This window comes from Schistocerca piceifrons, chromosome 4, assembly GCF_021461385.2.
Source record: "Schistocerca piceifrons isolate TAMUIC-IGC-003096 chromosome 4, iqSchPice1.1, whole genome shotgun sequence".
NCBI lineage: Eukaryota > Metazoa > Arthropoda > Insecta > Orthoptera > Acrididae > Schistocerca > Schistocerca piceifrons.
The window spans coordinates 404,702,729-404,723,640 of NC_060141.1; the positions used below are offsets into that span (position 1 = coordinate 404,702,729).

Consider the following 20,912-nt stretch of genomic DNA (forward strand, 5'->3'; position numbering starts at 1 on the left):
AACTTTACATTAAAAACTGGCAAAATGACTTCATACCAAAATAAAATGTGGCAGCAGAGCATAAAGTACAAGAGATAGCATAACATAACCCAGTGACTTGAGGGGACCAATACAGGAAACAAACAAGTTCAGAATGTTAAGTTCAGAGACAAACTTATAAGAGATGTGGATCATCATATAAATGAACAGAATTAGACAAGGGAAAAACATACAAATTATATTGTTGTTATTCCATCCTGTACCTTACAAATTACTTTGAACCTTTTGTGACAATATGCTGGTGGACAAGAATTTTCTTAAAGAAAATTACTTAAGTAACGCTATTAGGGTGAAATATTCAACACAATGGAAAAGGTTACAAAAATTACCATGTAGCAATTTGTGATCTTTAACGGGCTAATGTGGTAGAGGTAAAAGATAGCAAGTATTTCACAAAAAACAAAAACAAACAAACAGCTTTGAAAGATGGCACAATTACGAGGTATAAGGAGCAAGTACTATCTGTCGTTTTCCTTCCTTCCTTCCTTCCTCCTCCTGCTTCAGAGGTGTCTTTCAGACCCCTCATCCACTCTCCCTACAAAAATTTTCCTATGTCCTTTTCCTGAAGAAGGAATTTGTGGTTCCAAAAGCAAGGGCTATTCTCTGAAATGGGAGTTGTTCCTTCTGGAATTAGTCAGTCAGGCAATTTTTCTGATATTCTGACAGATTTTCAACTAATGTTTTTCTTTTTTGTTGTGCCTCCTTCCATTAACTATTATTAAAGTTTCAATGGTGAAATATGTTGAATTGTATTAAGTGCAGGAAGCGGAACACAGGGTGCAGTTATGAAATGGAACACTTACAGCAGTATGGGTCATTCGCACCACTCTCCTGCCAGTGTTCAGAGCAAACAAATATTCTTGTATTAACTTTCCACAACTTTTTTCATTATTTACCCATTTAGTTCCAGAAGGACGGATATGTTGTCACGAAGCTCAGCATTGTGTGAATATGAAGATTATGTTGTTTGCTGCACTGCCACATAATGCTTCAGTACCTGTAGTTGCAGTGTCAATATTTAAAACACTTGAACTGTTTTCATTACAATTTTCACATTTCATACTGACACTGAACTTTATTTTGTGCATGAAGTATCATTTACCTATATTCCAAAGGCTGTACTTGCTGCTGTCTTTGCTGCACAGTCATCAAAACTTTAACTTTTCTATATTCTCTTTACCAACTCTTTTTTTCTTTCAAAGGTCTAAAAACTTAGGTGAACAAAACACAATTTCTTTTTAACAGTTTTTTCCTTATATCTAAAAAAAGAAGACAGAAAAAATAAAAAAATCTCTGAGCACAACATCATTCATACTGACATTTGTGTACTTTTGACCTTTTACTTAGAATAAATATTTCAAGACTTACAATGAGTGTTACAGTTGTAACACATGTAGATCAAAATTTGTGCGTTTCTTTAAAAAATGTGACTATACACTATTGCACATCATATTTGAATACATGGAAGAATTTCTTCAAGAACACATGCACTCGAGGGATATTCAAGAAGATGCAGAACATGAAACATTATGAAATTTATGATTTTATATGACACAAAGTCCTGAGAGTCACACAGTATGACATGTGAAGAGGAATATCAGTAATGAAATTTCTAAAGCATTCACTGAATTAAGCATCACGAAAAACACCAGAGATAAGAAAATGAATTGATTAGATAAATTCCATGCTGAGAGGGAAAAAGTCATTACTACATGGAAAAAGTTACACATAAAAATTATATGAGTCAAGAGAACACACAAAAGAAAGTGTACAAGATGACAGTGATATATTGTGTGTTTAAAGTTTACCCAAAATATGATTAGGAAAAATCCTTTATCTTACCCCTATCACCTTTAGAAGTATGAACAAGACAGGAAATTCCTATTTGGATAAACTTTCAACCATATTTATTACAATGATGACAGTGAAACACTACTGCATAGTAGAAATGTGTCATATACAACAAAGTTTGTCCTGAAATTCAAGCTTATGGATGATTATAATTTTAATAAAGACAAACCCACATTATAAAGATTGGCACGAATGTTCAACATTATGTATATATATAAAATTTCACAGAAATCAACAAGTATAAAATTAAACAAATTCAGTACACAAATGTGATTACTTACAAAAATAAAATTCAATTTACAGATTCACTTCAGTTTGGCAACAATGCATTACATTAAGTAACATGTCTCACTCACAGTTTCTGTAACAGTGTAAATTTACAGATAAACTTCATTTAAACATAGTAGAACAATATGAACTCATTTAACAAGAATAAAATCACAGTTTCTCAACTCAGAAGAATGACTCTTCTGTGCGAATATTTCCATAAACCTATTTATTTAGTAGGTACTCCTACCAAATTGTTTATAATTTTGCAAATAAGTAACAATATAGTTCTTTGTTAACTATTAGTTTTAAATAATACAGAATATTTCAACAAATTTAATAAATGTCTGCTGAGAGAGAGAGAGAGAGAGAGAGAGAGAGAGAGAGAGAGAGAGACAGTTAAACATGTAACACTTCAAATTTAGCATTATAGACTGATGTGTCTCATAACGTATTTCCCATTAACTCTGAATCAACAATTGTTCAAGTGAGGCAATAAAGAAATAATTTTGGCAACTTCTACATATGCAGTTCATCACACACACACACACACACACACACACACACACACACAGACTTCCCACTCTAGGTGCAAAAGGAAAAACAGTCAAAGAAGAGAATAAATCTTAACTGTGTAACAATAAATATACTAACAATTTACAAGTTTATATCAAAAATTTTAAAAACAGTAGCATATGCTGATGAAATATCTTGAATCTGATTTTACTTGTAAGCTTCCATTTATCACATAAATCTGTGTATAGTATCAGGTAATGTAAACATTAACATGATAATTATTATAGAAAATGTAAGCCACAATGAATTTCGAAGAAAATCAGCCATATTTACAGTGGAAATACATTTTATACAATGTACAATGCTTACAATCTACACATATTAACAATTATCTCTCTTTTGTGTTTTATGCTGAACACTGCTTTCACACAAATGAAAACACAAATTTCCTTATATGTGAAAGTTTATGAATAAAACCATGTAAAAAGGACAAAAGATGTGTATGTACGTTTTTAAAAAAATATCATGGCATGATAAAAGTTATGTAACAGGTACTATTCTGAATGAAAATTCAAACTGTGTAAATTATAGTAAACCATGAAATAGCAACTTGAATTAAATGTGCTTGCTTAGAGATACTAAGAAAAGCATGCTATTGGATGGCAGTGCAGCATTTTGTCAATGTCTTACAATTATACAATGGTACACAACATGTGGAAGTCATTACCTACAACTATTTATATAACAATATAGGCCAGATGCAATCTAACATAATAAAAACAGTTGCGGTCATGTTAATGTTACACAATAGCTCTCAAATAAAATCAGATCAAATACACTTAACGTATCAGTCACATTCAAACACACAGCAATTTAAAATTCATGAGACTTGCTGGCATTTCGACATGAAAATTCATGTCTCGGCAGCACATTTGATAGGTACACAATATCATTTTTATGTAAGATATAAAAAATCCTGCAGAATGTCTTTTTCAAAAATCGCTTTAAATTGTACATACTAAACACATATTGCAGAGAGTTGTTTTCTACGTTCCGCAGATAGTTTCCAATGATACATTAGCACACGCACTTCACGTTTACAGTATGTTAAATTCACTCAAGTATTACCTCAATAAAGGTCAGAGAACCACTAACAGCCCTCTCCCTAATCACATATTACAAGATGTGACATGTGGATTGGAGATAATGCTGCATGACAGTAGACATTCACAGAAAACATTAAACAAATCCCAGAGGTTTTTCAATATACATTCACAATCTTGTATTTTCCTTGTAGGATGTATTTCAATCCAATTATAAAAGTCAACTGTATTTCAATCCAATTGTAAAAACTACAAAATAACAGAACATAAACCAACAGTTATTTCTCTGGAATGTTGGTTAATCTCAATGACTGGTACAGTTTTCTACATCTAAGTATATGTAAGAAAGTACAAAACAAGCAAATCTTTGGATTCAAGGGACTACTTCAATGTTGTCTGTAATGTTGTGCATCATGTGCTGATCTGTCTGTTTCAACCTGGAGCTAAACACTGTAAATGGCACACAATGGAAATGGTCACTCACCTGACATGCACACAAACAACACTTTGGTAAGGACAAATATGTTGGTTGAAGATAACTGTATCACTACTGCAACCTGTCTATCCGGAAATTGTCTTCTGTTGAAGGATCTGTTATCACATTCATATCGGGGTCTGTTAACATCTGAAGACCATCAAAGTCAATTGGATCTAGTCCTTCACGGAGGGTCTCATCTGAGGGGAAGAGCTCAGAGTCATCAAAAGAGCCCGACATTGCAGAACCCAAATCCTTAACAAATTCTTGCCTCGAGAGGTCATCACCCGTACTTGATGAAAAATCTGTAATATTAAGACAAACAGAATGGTCAGTGTACATACTGATAACACACTTGTAGATAGTAAATCTCATACAAGTTTCAATTGCAGCACTTTCATCTTTGATTACATCTCACTAAAATCATGAACAATTAACAACAGTACAAAGACTAAACTACTGAACTCTTCTCAGATTTCATAACAAGAACTACAAATAATGCAGGACAAAGAAATACCCATCTATGAATTGAAAAGAAGCTGAAAGAGTGGAAAACAAATGTTTCTAGGTCCAGGTGGAATCCTGGTTTGGTTTTACAATGAGTACTCCTCAGTATTGGTCCCATACTTAGCTTGCATTTTTCATTACTTGTTGATTTGCTGCAGAATTTTTGAACATATTCTAAATTAAAATACAATAAATTTCCTTAAGGGAGAAAAGCTTACATCCATAGATCAACACAGATTTAGAAGGCATCACTCATGTGAAAATCAACTTGCCCTTTTCTCACACAATATCCTGTGAACCATGGACAATGGGAAACAAGGAAATTCCACCGTCCTTGATTTCCAGAAATTTCATGAATGAATTGTGTAAGATATGAAGAGTGGGTAGCCTGAGTTGTAATATTGCACAGTGAGTGCAAGTAGAAGGGTAACCCAACATCAGCAGTGATAACCAGGAAGCAGGCGATTACATGACCGGCTGGAGACAAGCTCCTACAAGGAATAGAGGTCAGGAGGACAGCACATGATCAAGTGGGAAGTGCGTTTTGCAAGCCTTTATAAGTACTGCCACCTGCGGTGCTGGGGAGTCAGAACTCAGTCTGCCTCATTACTCTGGACCCAGGATGCGATATAGTTTCTAGTGGTACTTAGCTGCACATGGTACATGCAGCACTCCACAACAAAGTCAATGTGTTAATGCCTTGTAGGATTTGACAGTGGTTTCCCATCCTAAATATTCCTCACTTCTAGTTATTTATCTCAGAGTTCCTTGTCCTTTTCCCACCAATTTTCTTTATCTGAAAATATTTCCAACTTGTATTCTCAGGCACCGGAGCTATTAGCTGGACGAGTCTCTTCACAACAGAAAATAATATCAGCTCCCATCCTGGTCCACTTGCAGGATGCTACAGATGCAAAATTTTTTGTGCCATGTGTGAGGTTGGCTAAAAATATGCACTCCTATTCCGTGGAGTTGGCACAAATTAGGCATCCCTACTGTCAAGTGTTGGCTACCATGAAGCTAAAGCCTTAATATGTCCCTACACACGATGGTGGTTGAACAAGCTGTGGATTGAGAAATAGGTATAGTGCGTTGTTGACTTCTGATGGTACACACTTCAAAGTGAGGAAAGGACCGACGGCTTTGAGAGCTATGACTGAGATGAAGAAAAAAGAAAAGGGAAGAGTATAGTGAAGGCCCAGAAAGGATTGTTATGGCATGGGTTTGTCTACATGAGAGATGTGTTGCCAATGCGGCATGACTGCACGCCGATCCATTGGGAGGCAGTGCGAGATCTGATGGGCGAGGAAGGTCTGCGACGGCATGAGTTTGACTTTGTGGGAGGCAGGTTGACAATGAGATATGGGAGCCGAATGTTCCAGAGGGAGGCAGCAACATCAGTCAATGGACTGGATGGGGCAGAGGGGCCCCACCAGCTGCATGGAAGCAGATAATGTAACAGGAGGCATGTGACAGACAGGGCTGGCTGGCAGCGAGGGCCATGTAGCTGGGAGGTAACAGAAAGATAGAGAGGCAGCACAGACTGCTAACACACTCAAATAAGGTGACAAGGCTTACTGGTACAGTATGCCACAAAACGAGCAGGTAAAGCAACCAACAGTAATGTTGCACAGTCATTACAAATCAGGCAGCACATTAGTTTAAGTGATGCATTAAAATTATTAGCACAAGCCTTTCATCACAACAAACCACAGGTAATGAGTTTTTGGATAATTTTGATAGTGCATTTAAGTTGCTGGACCCAGGTGAGCATAATATTAAGTCAAGACACAAATAGTAGGAGCTGCCAGGTGTAAACTGTTAGTCAGGGATTTGACAACCACATGGTCTGTCGTATGAGCTGTTTTCATGGAAAATTTTGCTTGTAAATGCACATTAGGCTATTATTCCTGTAAGTTGTTTGGAAGTAGACAAGATCATGGTAAAAACATTGCACTGTGGGGTTTGCATACCGATGCTTTGCTGTATCATTTTAGGGAAGCCATTGGGGTTGTCATAATGGAAGCTGAGTTAACTGGAATTATTGCTGTGGTTCTGAAATTAGGTCAAAGCAGTTTTCATACACGGCCTTTATGGTCACTGCCTTGAAATAATATTGAGGTCTATAGGAGAGAGACAGTAACACACTCTGAAGCTGCTGATACTGACTCTACGGAGGAAAGTGCTATAGCATCGGTGAAAGAAAAGCTGATAGGGAGAAACATAGTTAGAATGCCAAGGAACGACAGACCTGAAAACCTAAAAGATTATCCATGAAATGTATTCGCAGTTGCGAATATGAACAAGTATCAGCTGAATAATGGAACGATGACAAAGAAAATTTGAGCCAGACCGGGACTCGAAGCTGGGTTGCCCGGTTATTTGAGCATGACCTACAGCCAGACTTAAACTTCCCCATGTCATCACCCACATGTCCACAACCTCTACTCGTACATCCACTACGTATATTCGCATACAGGCGACACATTTTACTTGAAAGTTGCTTGCCCAGTGTGGTGGATATATACGATATTGCATACATATCCAAAGGAACATTGCATCATAACTTGGAACAACACAAGCACTGCAATACCATACAAAATGTTATCTATTTGAGATAGAACTGGAAGCAAAGCTCAAGGATGAAAAAGAAGATAAGTTAGCAAAATTGCCACAGGAAAATCCAGAAAAGCTAGTGGAAATAAACCAAGAATTTAAAGGGCATTTTACAGAAATGGACTGATTAAAGCCAGTGAAAATTTCCAGTAAAATATTAGGGCACACTGTGCCATTGGCAGAGTCAAGAGACATAAAATACATTTTAAGTGTAATCAAAGGGGCCACTTTGCAAGGCAATAAGGCAATGTAATGAATGTGCATGGCTGGCAAAAAGAAAGATTAAGAGGCAGGAAAACTAGAAACAATGAGGCAGTCATACTGCCCTTTGTCATGCAAAATATTTACTGCTGCATGTATGAATAGATATGATTTTATAGTATTATGATGTAAAAAGGGAAAAGCGAATCTGATGAGGATTCTGATTGATAGTGGTGCTCAAACATGTGTTGTTAAAAGGAAGTTTTTGGAATGCTTGAATGTGTGATCCAGGTGAAAGTATTGGGAGCAGATGGATTGCTAATAGTGTTGCTAGATATAAGGTGTTACAGACATTGAATTGCAGGTTACAAGAGGTACTGGAGCAGAGGTAGATCTACCATTTGAGGATCTCTTACACAGCAGTTTCCTAACTAGTCATAATGCTGTGATAAATTATGATGCAAAAAGTATATGGATTTGTGAGAAGTAAATCATGTTGTGAACAGCATGAAAACATCAGCTCTCAGAGAGAAAGTTTTATGGAAAAGATGTTAACGAGAGAATGGCAGAGGCACTGGGAAATAGCTACATTAGTGCAAGTCTGGTAGCAGTTTCGAGACAGCAATGTGTTAGTTCAGTAGCGGTAGCAGCTGCGAAACAATGGCAAGTTATGTTGAACATGGGAAGAGCTGGTTTGATGGCAGCAGTAGCCACAAAAAAGTGAGATGTTAATGTGGAAGTGGTAGGAGCTGTGAGGAAACAATGTGTTTGTTCGATGTGGTTGGAGCTGAAAAACAGAGAAGAATTGTCTCGAACACAGTAGGTGCCAGTTTGATGCTGGCAGGAGCTGCGAGACAGCAAAGTGTAGGTTCGGTTGCAGTCAGAGGCTGTTGGATGACAGTAGAAGCTGCAAAAAAAAGAATGCTAATTCAGTTGCAGATGGAGCCACAAAACTAAGAATCAATGAAAGAGAGAACCTGCAAGAGAAGATTGATCATGGGTCTGATACAGGAAAGAATTTTCAGAGTGCAGGTAGATATAAGAACAAGTATCATTATGGGTCTATGCACCAGAAGCACTGGTATTGGTAAGAGATAGCACTAATGTGCTAAATGTGACAGAAGAAAATACATCGATGAAGTGTCTAGTACTGGTGGTTGAGGAAGTGCCACTTGAGGAGGCCGAGTGACAAGAGTAAAGAAAGAGAAAAGTCCAGGGTGAGTAAATTAAAAGAAAATGTCATTGTCAAACATTTGAATTGTGAAGAAAGAAATGCCATTATGGAAATTTGTATGGCATACAATGACATATTTCACTTGCCAGGTGACCAGTTGAAGCATACTCATGTTGTAAGACATGAAATCTAGATCATTCCACAAGCAGGTCGGGCAGTATGTTCATGGCTGTATCGAATACAACATGCACAAAAGAGGTCCTCAAGTACGAAACTGATAAAATGTTGCAAGACTTGGCTTTCCATAGCCCATCCAATTCTCGGAAGGGGATATGCATTGTTAATAGATATCAAATTTTGGCACCTATAGTGTGCTACAGTCTGCCACTTTCCTACTAGCATCTCCCCTCCCCCGTCTTTAATTATAATTAGGGGTAATTCCATGCATTATTACTTGGAACCATAATATCCAGTAGTGTTTGATTAGTGCTGTGAATGTAACGTGTGCACTTCGTTACCATCAGTGTGTGTGTGTGTGTGTGTGTGTGTGTGTGTGTGTGTGTGTGTGTGTGTGTGTGTGCGTGTCATATGAAATAAAAGGGCACACCCAGCATTCGAGGTATAAACACATCAAGAAAGAAAGCCAGACAAAGAATTGGAAGTAAATTGACTAAATAAGACACAAAGGAACTACACACACTGGCTGCAAGTGGGCACTGATTTCAACCAATGGGAAATGTTGAAAATCTGTTCCAGACTGGGTTTCTGTTGTGGTAATTTGGCAACAGTGAACAGTTTGTGTGTGATGTTGAGCATCTCACTGGAGAAAACAAGCTCCACCTGTGAAATGTCAACTATCACATAATTTTAATTGGACTATAGTACTGAAACTGAAGACAATAAAGACCGCGAAAGAGAACTGAAACAGCCAAAACAGCTATAGGGAGCAAATGTTTAAAAGCCATCCCCAACGTCGCAAGTGGCGACACTACTGGGACCTTCGGAGAAGAAGAGATGAGCCAGGCCAATAACCCAGGCCATTTGGGCAAGGGTGACACACAGGCCCTAACACCCAGAACACAGCTGAGAGAGAACTAGCTGCTAGTTTGAATCTAGAAGAAAAGAAAGTGATCCTGAAGCAGTCACATGATTCACCAATTGGTAGTCATCAAGGAATTGGGAGAACTTCTAACAGAACAAGGAAATATTGCATGTGAGAAGGCATGAAAGCCAATATAGGACAACATATTTATGCCAGTGGAAATGACAACAACCTCTGAGCACCGCTTTAAAAGATCATGGTTCCACTTTGACAACAAGTATATACTTTCACTTCAGGATGCACTGATGAAATTTCTAGTTGCAGAATGTATCAAAAACAAGATGCGGAAATGGTAGCAAGAGTGCTAGTGGAAAACATTATTTTTAAGTTAGGCATACCATCAATACTACTGAGTGATATAATAGTAACTTTACCAGTGAAACAATGCAAAGAGAATGTGTACAGAAAAAATTCGGACCATGAGCTACCACCCACAGAGTCATGGAGCATTAGAAAGAACACACAGAGCTTTAGCTGAAATGCTCAGGCATTATACAGACTGATTACAGACTAACTGGAATACATGGATCCCATATACGGTTTTTGTATTCAACACAATGCTTCTTAGTGCAACTGAGTACATATCTCCTGAGTTTTTGTTCGGGAAAGTGTATATTGTAGTAGTATGGTATTCTGCCTTATGGCAGATCTTGTCATGGGTTAAGCCTCTTCCACTTTTGTCTGTCCATAGCCAGTCTTTTCATTTCTGAATATTTGTCTGCTTTGATACTGTCCAGAATTTGGTACCTTCCTTTTCCTCTCCCCCTTTTTCCGTCCACCATTTCTTCTATTCCTTCCTTCAATAAACAGTCTCTCCTGAAACAATGTCCAATCCAGTTCCGTTTTCTCTTTCTGATGACTTTCAGCATGTTTCTTTCTTCTCCAACTCTTCTTAATACTTCTTCATTCCTTACTCGGTTTTCCCATTTCACTTTTTCCATTCTTCTCCATATGAACATCTCTAGTGCTTCCAGTCTTCTTTCATCTTCCTTCCTCAATATCTAGGTCTCTGCACCATACAGTGCAACACTCCAGATGTAACATTTGGCAAGTCTTTTCCTCAGATCTTTGTTTAGTGGTCCACAAAGTAATTTCAGTTTCCTCTTGAATCTGTCTTTTGCCATTGCCATTCTTTTCCTAACTTCTGTTGAGCAATACATGTCCATCATTACACTTCCCAAGTAACTCATGTTATTCACTTGCTCTATTTCCTCTCCCCCTATTTTCATACGTCATTTTCTCCCCTTTCCTCTAATTACCATTACAATTGGTTAATCTTCATTCCATATTCTTCTAATTTTGTGTTTAGATCATCTAACATTTGTTCCATCTCTCTTGCACTCTCTGCCATCACAACAATGTCGTCTGCAAATCTTATACACTCCACTCTCTGACCCCCAATACAAACTCCTCTCCTTCCATCAAAACTTTCATTAATAATTTCCTCCGGATAGATATTGAACAGTGTTGGTGATAAACAACAACCTTGTCTTACACCTCTTCCGCGTTCAATTTCTCCACTCATCACACCTCCTATTCTTACTCTTGTTCTCTAGTTCAAATATAAATTTCTATTTCGCCATCTATCCCTCCTTAGGATTTCCAGCAGTTTGTCCCATCTGACACAGTCAAAAGCCTCCTCAAGATCAATGAACCCAACATACACCTTCCTTTTCTTCTCCATGTACCTCTCTCCTATCACTCTCAGTGGCCCAATGGCATCTCTAGTTCCCACTCCTCGACTGAAACCAAATTGTTCATCTTCTATTATGCAATTCAGCTTTCCACATAGCCTTCTGTTGAGCATCCTCCAGCAAAACTTTGGCTACACGTGATATCAGGCTCACTTTTATATGTTCCTCACACTTTTTGTTGTTATTTTTCTTTTTTATGGGTATTAAGATACTTTCTGTAAAGTCCTTTGGCCACTTTCCTGTCATGTATATTTGATTACACAATTATAGTATAGTACACCAGAAATTTTACAAAAGAACCCAGCAGAAGTAATCTACAATTATGATGATTACGTGCTCACGTTAAAAGAGTGAATGAGAGCTACGCACCAGTGTACATCAGCTTCTAATGCTCAGACTAAATGGAACAATAAAAATATTATGATAGAACTCAACATCCACACATCCACAGCAGTTCCAACAATCAGTTAAAGTTCTGTTACGAGGGTAATCCCAAAAGTACGGTCTCCTATTTTTTTATAAGTACAGAACTCTGTTTGTATGGCAGTTGGTCACACTGTTATGAAGAGTGCTTCACGTGCTGTGTGTAAACATGCGTATGCCACGCTCAGGTGCTCAGTCTTGGCTTGGCAGCCGTTGAGCAGGAGGCCGTCAATTTCTGAGGAGACAGTGTTGAAGGTTGAGAAAAGCATGCATGAAGATCGACGGATCACCCTGGATGATCTCTGCACGTTGGTTCCTGAGGTTTACCGAAGCACCGCTCACAGAGTTTTAACGGAAACATTGAACTACCGGAATGTGTGTGCAAGATGAGTGCCACGCATGCTGACTGATGACCACATGCAGCAATGAGTTGAAGCTTCCTGCGCATTTCTTCACTGCCTTGCAGCCAAACAGGACAACTTTCTAAACTCAATTGTCACAGGTGATGAAACCTGGGCATAACACTTAACACATGAGACCAAGCAACCATCACGCCAGTGGTGGCATCCTTCTTTGGCAAAGCCACGGAAATTCAAACAAACACAGTCTGCTGTTACAGTCATGACAATCGTTTTTTGGGATTGGAAAGGGGTATCGTTGGTCAACTTTATGCCCACTGGGACCACAATTAACGCTGACAGGTACTGTGAGACACTGAAAAAACTCAAACGGGCAATTCAAAAACGGAGAAGAGAAATGTTGAGCAAGGGCATACACATTCCCCATGACAACGCTTGCCCACACATCGCTTGGCCAACCGTTTCTCTCCTGCAACAGTTTCAGTGGAACATAATCACCCACACACCCTATAGTCCTGACTTGGTGCTCAGTGACTATCACCTGTTCCCTAGGTTAAAAGAACATATGGCCAGAAAGCGATGCAGCTCCGATGACGAGGTGAAAGAAGAGGTTTATAAATTTCTAAACAGCATGGCAGCGAGCTGGTATGACATGGACATACAAAAACTGCCACAGAGTCTACAAAAATGCATCGACACAAATGGTGATTATGTCGAAAAACAGCTAAATGTTCAAGCTGTAAACTGATGTAAACCATTGTAGAAATAAACAGTTCTATGTACTTATAAAAAAATAGGATTACCCTCGTATTTGACAAAAGTGTATGCAGGGGCAAATCAAAAGAATTAGGCAGTCAGTGGCCAATATATAGTAAAACAAATTAAAGGACCAAATGTGGTCATATGTTTAAGAGGGAATAATATCTGACAGTGCATGCCAAACGCCTGAAATAGTTCTTTTAATTATAGGTTGGCAGCAACACATCCAATAGAGGTAATTACTATGCTAGCATTGGGAGATTACTTCAGTCCAAACAGTGGCACATCACCTGCACCCACAACTTTACGAAATTCTTGTCATATCCAGGATTATATTACAAAAAAGTGGGGAAAGTCAGTCTTTACAGTGTAGCATGGAGAATCATAAGTTATTTTAATTTAGTAATATTAAAGAATAAATCTGAAAACACAATACTTGCTACCAGCTCTGTAGAATTCTGCCAGAGAAGGCTCACTCGGCTTAATATGAGTGCTGTAGAGTGTGCAAGTACAAAACAGGTATTACAATGGGACATAGGTAAAATAAAGGAACCTTTATATCTAATTGCACAATTAGCTTGCCATGAAAGAAAATAAAAAAAATGTTGTCTACTAAATTTTGCTAGGGAATCAGTAAGATATTCTTTGGAACTCAAGATGAAGATGACACATTTTATTTTTATTTTTGCTTTTAGGGCAAAAACTGATGTATTAGAAGGAGAACAAAAGCAGCTGTCAATGATAACTAGAGTGCTAGTCACAATAGTGAAAGCCATGTTAACAAATTTTAATTAGTCAGGTTCCATAGTGAGGAACGAACAGATCACTAACAACGAATGAAATGGCTCAGTAAGCATATACAGCCAAACCTCCATATGACGATTACCAATATAATGATAAACCTGGGTACACCAATAATTTCATACATACTATGTTAATTACCCATCATTACAATGATGAAGCAACATCCTGTTATAATGAAGACAATATTTTGACAAATTTACTATTCCTACTTCTGAGAAGCTCACTATAGCGATAATATATGTACCCTCTTACCCTTATTACATTTTTGAAGCACCATGGTTTTGCTAACCATTTGATAATCAGTGGTGTCAATTTATATGTTCTTGATGCTTTGCTGCAGAGAAGAATAGTTAGATGTACTTTTGACTGTTTTACTCCTTTACACTTTTCTTTTCTTGAGGCAGTTGCCTCCTCTGTCATCAGTTGATACAACAATCTTGTCACATCTGCGTTGTACAACTTTTCAGGACTGTATTTTGCTAACAGTTTACATGTGGTGTTTTTCCTCCAAAATTGTGCATCACCTAAAGGTGCTGATTTTTCTTCTTCAGAAATCACTTTACAAATGATCCCAGGCCTCGCTTTAGATCTTTGCAACCATCCATTACTTGCATTAAAATTAGAATTGCCATGCAACTTACCAAAATCTAAGGCCTTTTTGACATATCAACGGACCATTAATTGGTACATTCTGCATACGCATCTCATTAAACCACTGCAGTGTAGCACTGTCAACATTGTCAGCAGCAGCCATCTTCATTCTTTTTCTTGAAGGGTTAAATTTGCCACCTACAAAACTTTCTTCAATTACTTTTTGTTTTTTAAAGAACATAGCTAATGTTGATTGTGCAAGTCCATACTTCCTCACTGTGTCTACTTGTTTAATTCTGTTGTCAATGTGTTTGAAAGCCTACATTTTTATGTCCAGCCTTATTTGTTTCTGACTTCCAGCCATTGTCCACATATTAGTGAAGTCCAAAGCATTTACAACAGCTAAAAATATTCACAGATTGCAAAAATCATGTAGATAAGCTGTGTATGAGCCCAACAAAACATTTCTGTCTGCTACTGAAGTTCAACAATGGGCAAACTAAACACTCATTCAAACAGAGGAGCTCTTTGATGTTTGCCACTCAGCACAGCTCGCCTACAGCTGTACGCTATTCTCCTTACCACTGGAAGAAATACAATACTATAGTATATAGCAAAGCATCTGGAAATAAAGTGCCGAAAGTCTAGTACTATCGCTATAGTGAGCTTCTTGGAAATGAGATGAGATGACATGCTAAGATTTGGACAATGGCTGGAAGTCAGAAACAAATAAGGCTGGACATAAAAATGTAGGCTTTCAAACACATGGACAACAGAATGAAACAAGTAGACACAGTGAGGAAGTATGGACTTGCACAATCAACATTAGCTATGTTCTTTAAAAAACAAAAAGTAATTGAAGAAAGTTTTGTAGGTGGCAAATTTAACCCTTCAAGAAAAAGAATGAAGATGGCTGCTGCTGACAATGTTGACAGTGCTAAACTGCAGTGGTTTAATGAGATGTGTGTGTAGAATGTACCAATTAATGGTCCATTGATATGTCAAAAAGGCCTTAGATTTTGGTAAGTTGCATGGCAATTCTAATTTTAATGCAAGTAATGGATGGTTGCAAAGATTTAAAACTAGGCCTGGGATCATTTGTAAAATGATTTCTGAAGAAGAAAAATCACCACCTTTAGGTGTTGCACAATTTTGGAGGAAAAACACCATGTGTAAACTGTTAGCAAAATACAGTCCTGAAAAGTTGTACAACACAGATGTGACAAGATTGTTGTATCAACTGATGACAGAGGAGACAACTGCCTTTAGAAAAGAAAAGTGTAAAGGAGGAAAACAGTCAAAAGTACATCTAACTATTCTTCTCTGCAGCAAAGCATCAAGGACATATAAATTGACATCACTGGTGATCAGATGATCAGAAAAACCATGGTGCTTCAAAAATGTAAGAAGGGTAAGAGGGTACATATATTTTACTTTACCTTCCTTTAATTTATAAGTTAATTCAGTACAGTATAGCTTCAGCTGTAATGTTTTGCTACAGTCGTGTTGTAAATGTGATTTCTTTTATTGCAGTCAATTACAAGGCAAATCGAAAAGCATGGATGATGTCTACGTTTTTGGTGAGCAGCTCCTTTCGCTTGATAAAGAGATGTCAATGAAGAATAAGAAAATTGTATTGCTGGTGGATAACTGTAGTGAGCAAAACAACATGCCAGCACTGAAGAACACTGAACACTTCCTCCCGAACTGTACTTCTATTCTTCAGCCACTAGATATGGGGATAATTAAGAACTTTAAGACAAAATACCAATCACATTTAGTTCAACATGTGATCGCAAACATCGAAAGAAAGGTGAGCAATCCCTACAGTTTCAATGTGAAGCAGGCTTGTGACACGATTGTTAGTTCCTGGAGCAATGTACAGCCAAATGTGATTGTGAACAGCTGGAAAAGTGCAAGAATTTCGGAAAGTGAAGATGTTGGTGAGAGTGGTGTGGTGGATGAAATAATTCAGGATGATATTCAAAGTGATCTGGAGATTTATTCAGCAGTTACTGGTAAAACCATAGATGCTTCAGTAGCTGAATACTTGTCAGTGGATGATGAGGCCATTGGTGTTTGAAGTACATACCAACGAATCTATCATTGGGGAGTTAAAGGGTGATGTGATAAGTGTGAATCCCATTCCTCTGATGGAGGTCAGTTGGAAACTATTCAGCAAGTAGCATCTTCAATCCCCAGTGTTTCAGTGCAGCAATTGATTGCTTTGAGGAGATATACACAATATCCACAAAACAATCTTTAAGAAAAAAGAAAGAAAGGGAAATAAGTGAATGTTTCTGTACACAAAAGTAAGATACTCTACAGGTACAGTATTAATAAATGAAGTGAACAAAATGTGTTCATTATTTGTCTTTTTTCATCAGAAAAGTACTACAGTAATGTACTTCTCAGCCATGAAAACATGGCTCCTTGCTTCAAGTTATGATAACAAAACCTCACTATAACAATAATGCTGGAACAACAATTTCATTTTCATGGTCCCATGAAATTCACTTTGTCGAGGTTTGACTCTAATACAGTCTCAAAAAAGTGCTGACAGAAGGCTACAGGGAGTTGTTGTATAGATGAATGTAATGAGCAGCTAATTCAGTTGATATCCATCTTTAATGAGTTTGAACACAAATATTATTTGCTAATTACAGCAACCATAAATGTGGAGAACAGTATTTTGGAACTGCACCTAATTAATCCTGTGCAGGTAGTCAAATATCTTGAGTTGATAAAAGATGACAGTTGATAAAATATGACATTAAAGATAAGCACTTACAGGTTACTGACAATGATTATCAACTGCTTAAAGTAATTGATCTTGAAGTATTCACTGCTGGAAATATTTTAAGTTACATAATAAATATTCGCCTCGTAGATAGAATTGTGATATGTACAAAATTTGGCCACCTCCTGTTGATGTAGATGCAAGGAAACAGTTATTTATGAATATAACCCTAGAGAAGAAAATACTGTTAACAGATGATGCTAAAATACAAAATGTTAATCAGAGTAATGGTCAATTATTACATAAAATGGGAGATCAAAGTCAGAGAGTGTATAAGCAGAAGTTTATTCTTTTGTTGATTTAAGATCATGAGATATCCAAAGCAAGAATGTTACACTGCGTTGAAGATGCCCAAATACTGCACTCAGAAGTATATACAGTATTGAATGAAAGTGTTTGAACATAAATAATGGGCAATGAGTGTTATTTGTAGCACCAAAAGATGGAGGTCTTACAGTATTACACAGTGACAGTGAACTCACTGATGTAGTTATTTGTAGTACAAGCTAATTGAAATTTTTGGGCAAATGCAGAGGATATGGTGCTCAAATACTGATACAATAAGAATGTATTATAAGAACAAACATATCAAAAAATGATACAGATCCAAACTTGAATATGGATACAGAGTGCTGTATTGTCAACTAAAAAAAGACAAATAACACAATTTAATTTGAATTTGCCTGTTGAGCACATGCTAAGACAGTTGCATGATTTAAGTGTAGCACGTCATAAACTCGACGAGTTGGAGAATGAAACTTCGTATCAGCATACTACTCCTTTTAGTGGGATTTTATTAAGTAATATACCCATTTGGAGTTATATGGGGACAAGTATAGCAATTACATACCCATTTGGAGTTATATGGAGACAAGTATAGCAATTATGATTGTGATTCTGTGTATTTGTCGGAAATGTCATTGTTGTAAAGACTGTTTTCAGTTCAAGTATATAACCATAGGTGATGACTGTTGTAAGAAAATATGTGAGAAATAAGATAGTAAATTGGTATTCTGATAGGGAACTGGTCAGATACCAGCCTGTTTGACGAGATTTACAAGAAAATGAAAAAAAAATATATTTACGAGACTGCTCATTAGATATGCAGCTAAGGATAGTGGTAATGTAACATACAAGAAAAGCGTTATATCAACAAGATGTTGAAGACGTGGAGAGAAGACAGACCTTAATGCTAATGTCAAAAAGATAAACCAGAGCTGAAGTGATAATAAGCTGAAGATGGCCCAAAATGACATTGCTGTGAATTCTTGACTACAAAAGAGATCACAACGAGTTTATGATAGAAACTGCTTTGTGCAAAAGTATAAATTAAAAGAAAGAAGATCATAGTGTGTTTCTGATAAGTATTGCTTTGTGCAAACGTATGGCTTGAAAGGAATAGTGATCATGGTGAGTTTATGAATTGCTTTAGGCAAACATATACACTATGACTTGTGTATTTAAAATACGTTTATGATGAAAATAATGTAGGTTGCCTTTGATAAGTAGAAGATTATCATGTCTTTATGGTAAATGAGTTAATCTGTGCAAATGTATACAGTGTAAAGGAAATGTATAATTTAAGACAAAGAGTTATTATTGCTGTATGCAGATACAAGCGTAAATGAATATGTCTAATTCAAAATGGGGATAGAACGTAACAATATGGCGAAAAGGAAAGTTGCTACTCACCATATAGCGTAGACGCTGAGTCGCAGAGAGGCACAACAAAAAGACTGTTGCAAATGTAGCTTTCAGCCAGTAAGGCCTTCATCAGAATCAGATGGCTAACACACACACACATACAAAAACTCACGTAAACACAACTCACATACACAACTGCAGTCTCAGGCAAGTGAGGCCACACTGCGAGCAGCAGAATCAATGCATGATGGGAGTGGTGACTAGGTGAGGGTAAGGTGGAGACTTGGGTGGGGAGGAGGAGGGATAGTAGGGTAGGGGTGGCGGACAGTGACATGTTGTTGTTGGGGAGCGCGCAGGGACAAGTGGAAAGAAGGTAGGGTAGCTATGTGCTGTTAGGAAGTTAGACGGACGGAGGGAGTGGAACGTTGTTGGGGGGGGGGGCAGCGGAAAAGGAGAGAAGTAGTAAAAAGTGTGCGATAGAGGAATGAGGGCTGTGTAGTGTTGGAATGGGAGCAGGGGTTATGTAGGGATGGACAAGTATATTTTGTAGGTTTGGTGGACAGCGGAATACCACTGTGGGAGGGGTGGGAAGGGTAGTGGACAGGACATTTCTCATTTCAGGGCATAACAAGAGGTTGTTACGAGGGGAATGCTCCTCTGTGGCTGGACGGTGGGACTTTGTGAGATGGTGGGAGACTGGAAAGATAAAGCAGGGTAGATTTGTTTTTGTACGAGGTTGAGAGGATACTTACAGTTTACAAAATGAGGATATTATTCTGAGTCGCACATGATGAAAGAGATATGATTAATTGTGCACATAGGAAAAAGCTGTTTTTCCAGATTACTGATGAATAGAAAAAGTGAATATGTACAGTAGGTATAGTAAAATAAATGTATAGTAAAAAAATAAATGTGTAGTAGAATACATATAGTAAAATATATGAGTGCTGATCAGAAATTAATTTCTTTTTCTAATCTTGTTGGTACACCAGTTCCTGGTGTATGTTTGCATTTTCAGCTGTTTTGAATATTAAGTTTATTGTCGAAAGTTGAAATTTGTTACACAGGTTTTCGAGTGCTTGGCGAATTTAATGTAAAACAAAAAGATGGATCAAAGAATTAGCAATAAATTTTGCTTGAAAAATTGAATGTAGTGCAGCACCATATTAAAAATGTTGATGAATCTACAATGAATAAGACAAGAATTTGTGAGTGGTATAAACACTTCAAAGAGGGTCAAAAACATGTTGAAGACGAAGACTGCCATGGATGCCCTAACATATCAGTTACTGACGACATTGGGGAAGAAGTAAAGAAAATGGCTCTGAAAAATCACTGAATCACTATCAGAGGGGTGGGTGATGACATTGGCATATAATTTGGGCTCATGTCAAGAAATTTTTTTTAATGTTTTGTGCAGGAAACATATGGCAGCGAAGTTTCTTCACAAATTGTTGAGTTTTGGCCAAAATCAATGTCATGTAGACATGACTCAAGAATGGCCGAAAGAAGACTATAATGATCCAGGTCAATAATGATCCAAAAAAAAAATCATCTCAATGGAAACTGCCTGAAGAGCCAGGACCGAAAAAAATTCAACAAGTTTGATCACATGTGAAGGTTCTTTTTCGTATCTTCTTTGATTACAACAGGATGTGCATCATGAGTTCCTGCCTTATGGCTGCATGGTCAATAAGGTATACTACCTGGAAGTTATGCATCATTTTCGTGAAGCAATCCGAAGATAACGATCAGAATTGTGCCAAAACCATTCGTGGAAATCACATCATGGTAAGGCTCCCATTTAAACCTCAATGTTTGTGTGCAATCCCCCCGCCCCCCTCTCTCCAGAAAAACAAGTCCGTTGTGTTGCCTCAGCCACCACATTCACCAAACAAGGCCTCCTGCGATTTCTTTCTATTCCTGAGGCTGAAGAGAACCAGGAAATTACATTGTTTTGCCACCATTGATGAGATGAAAACAGAAC

General features: G+C 37.5%; 1 protein-coding gene across 2 annotated transcripts in view; it reads right to left on the reverse strand.

Annotated features, from left to right (window-relative positions):
* Nucleotides 1–1,794: 1,794 nt before the first annotated feature.
* LOC124795419 (CREB-regulated transcription coactivator 1-like) overlaps nt 1,795–20,912 on the reverse strand; it is a 372,101-nt gene continuing 352,983 nt past the window's right edge. Inside the window, exon 13 of one of the 2 annotated variants that reach the window (XM_047259442.1) lies at nt 1,795–4,556. In XM_047259442.1, coding sequence (XP_047115398.1) covers nt 4,324–4,556 — 233 coding nt within the window. In that variant the 3' untranslated portion in view covers nt 1,795–4,323. The remainder of the gene's footprint in view (nt 4,557–20,912) is intronic. The other variant, XM_047259443.1, reaches the window with a different exon arrangement.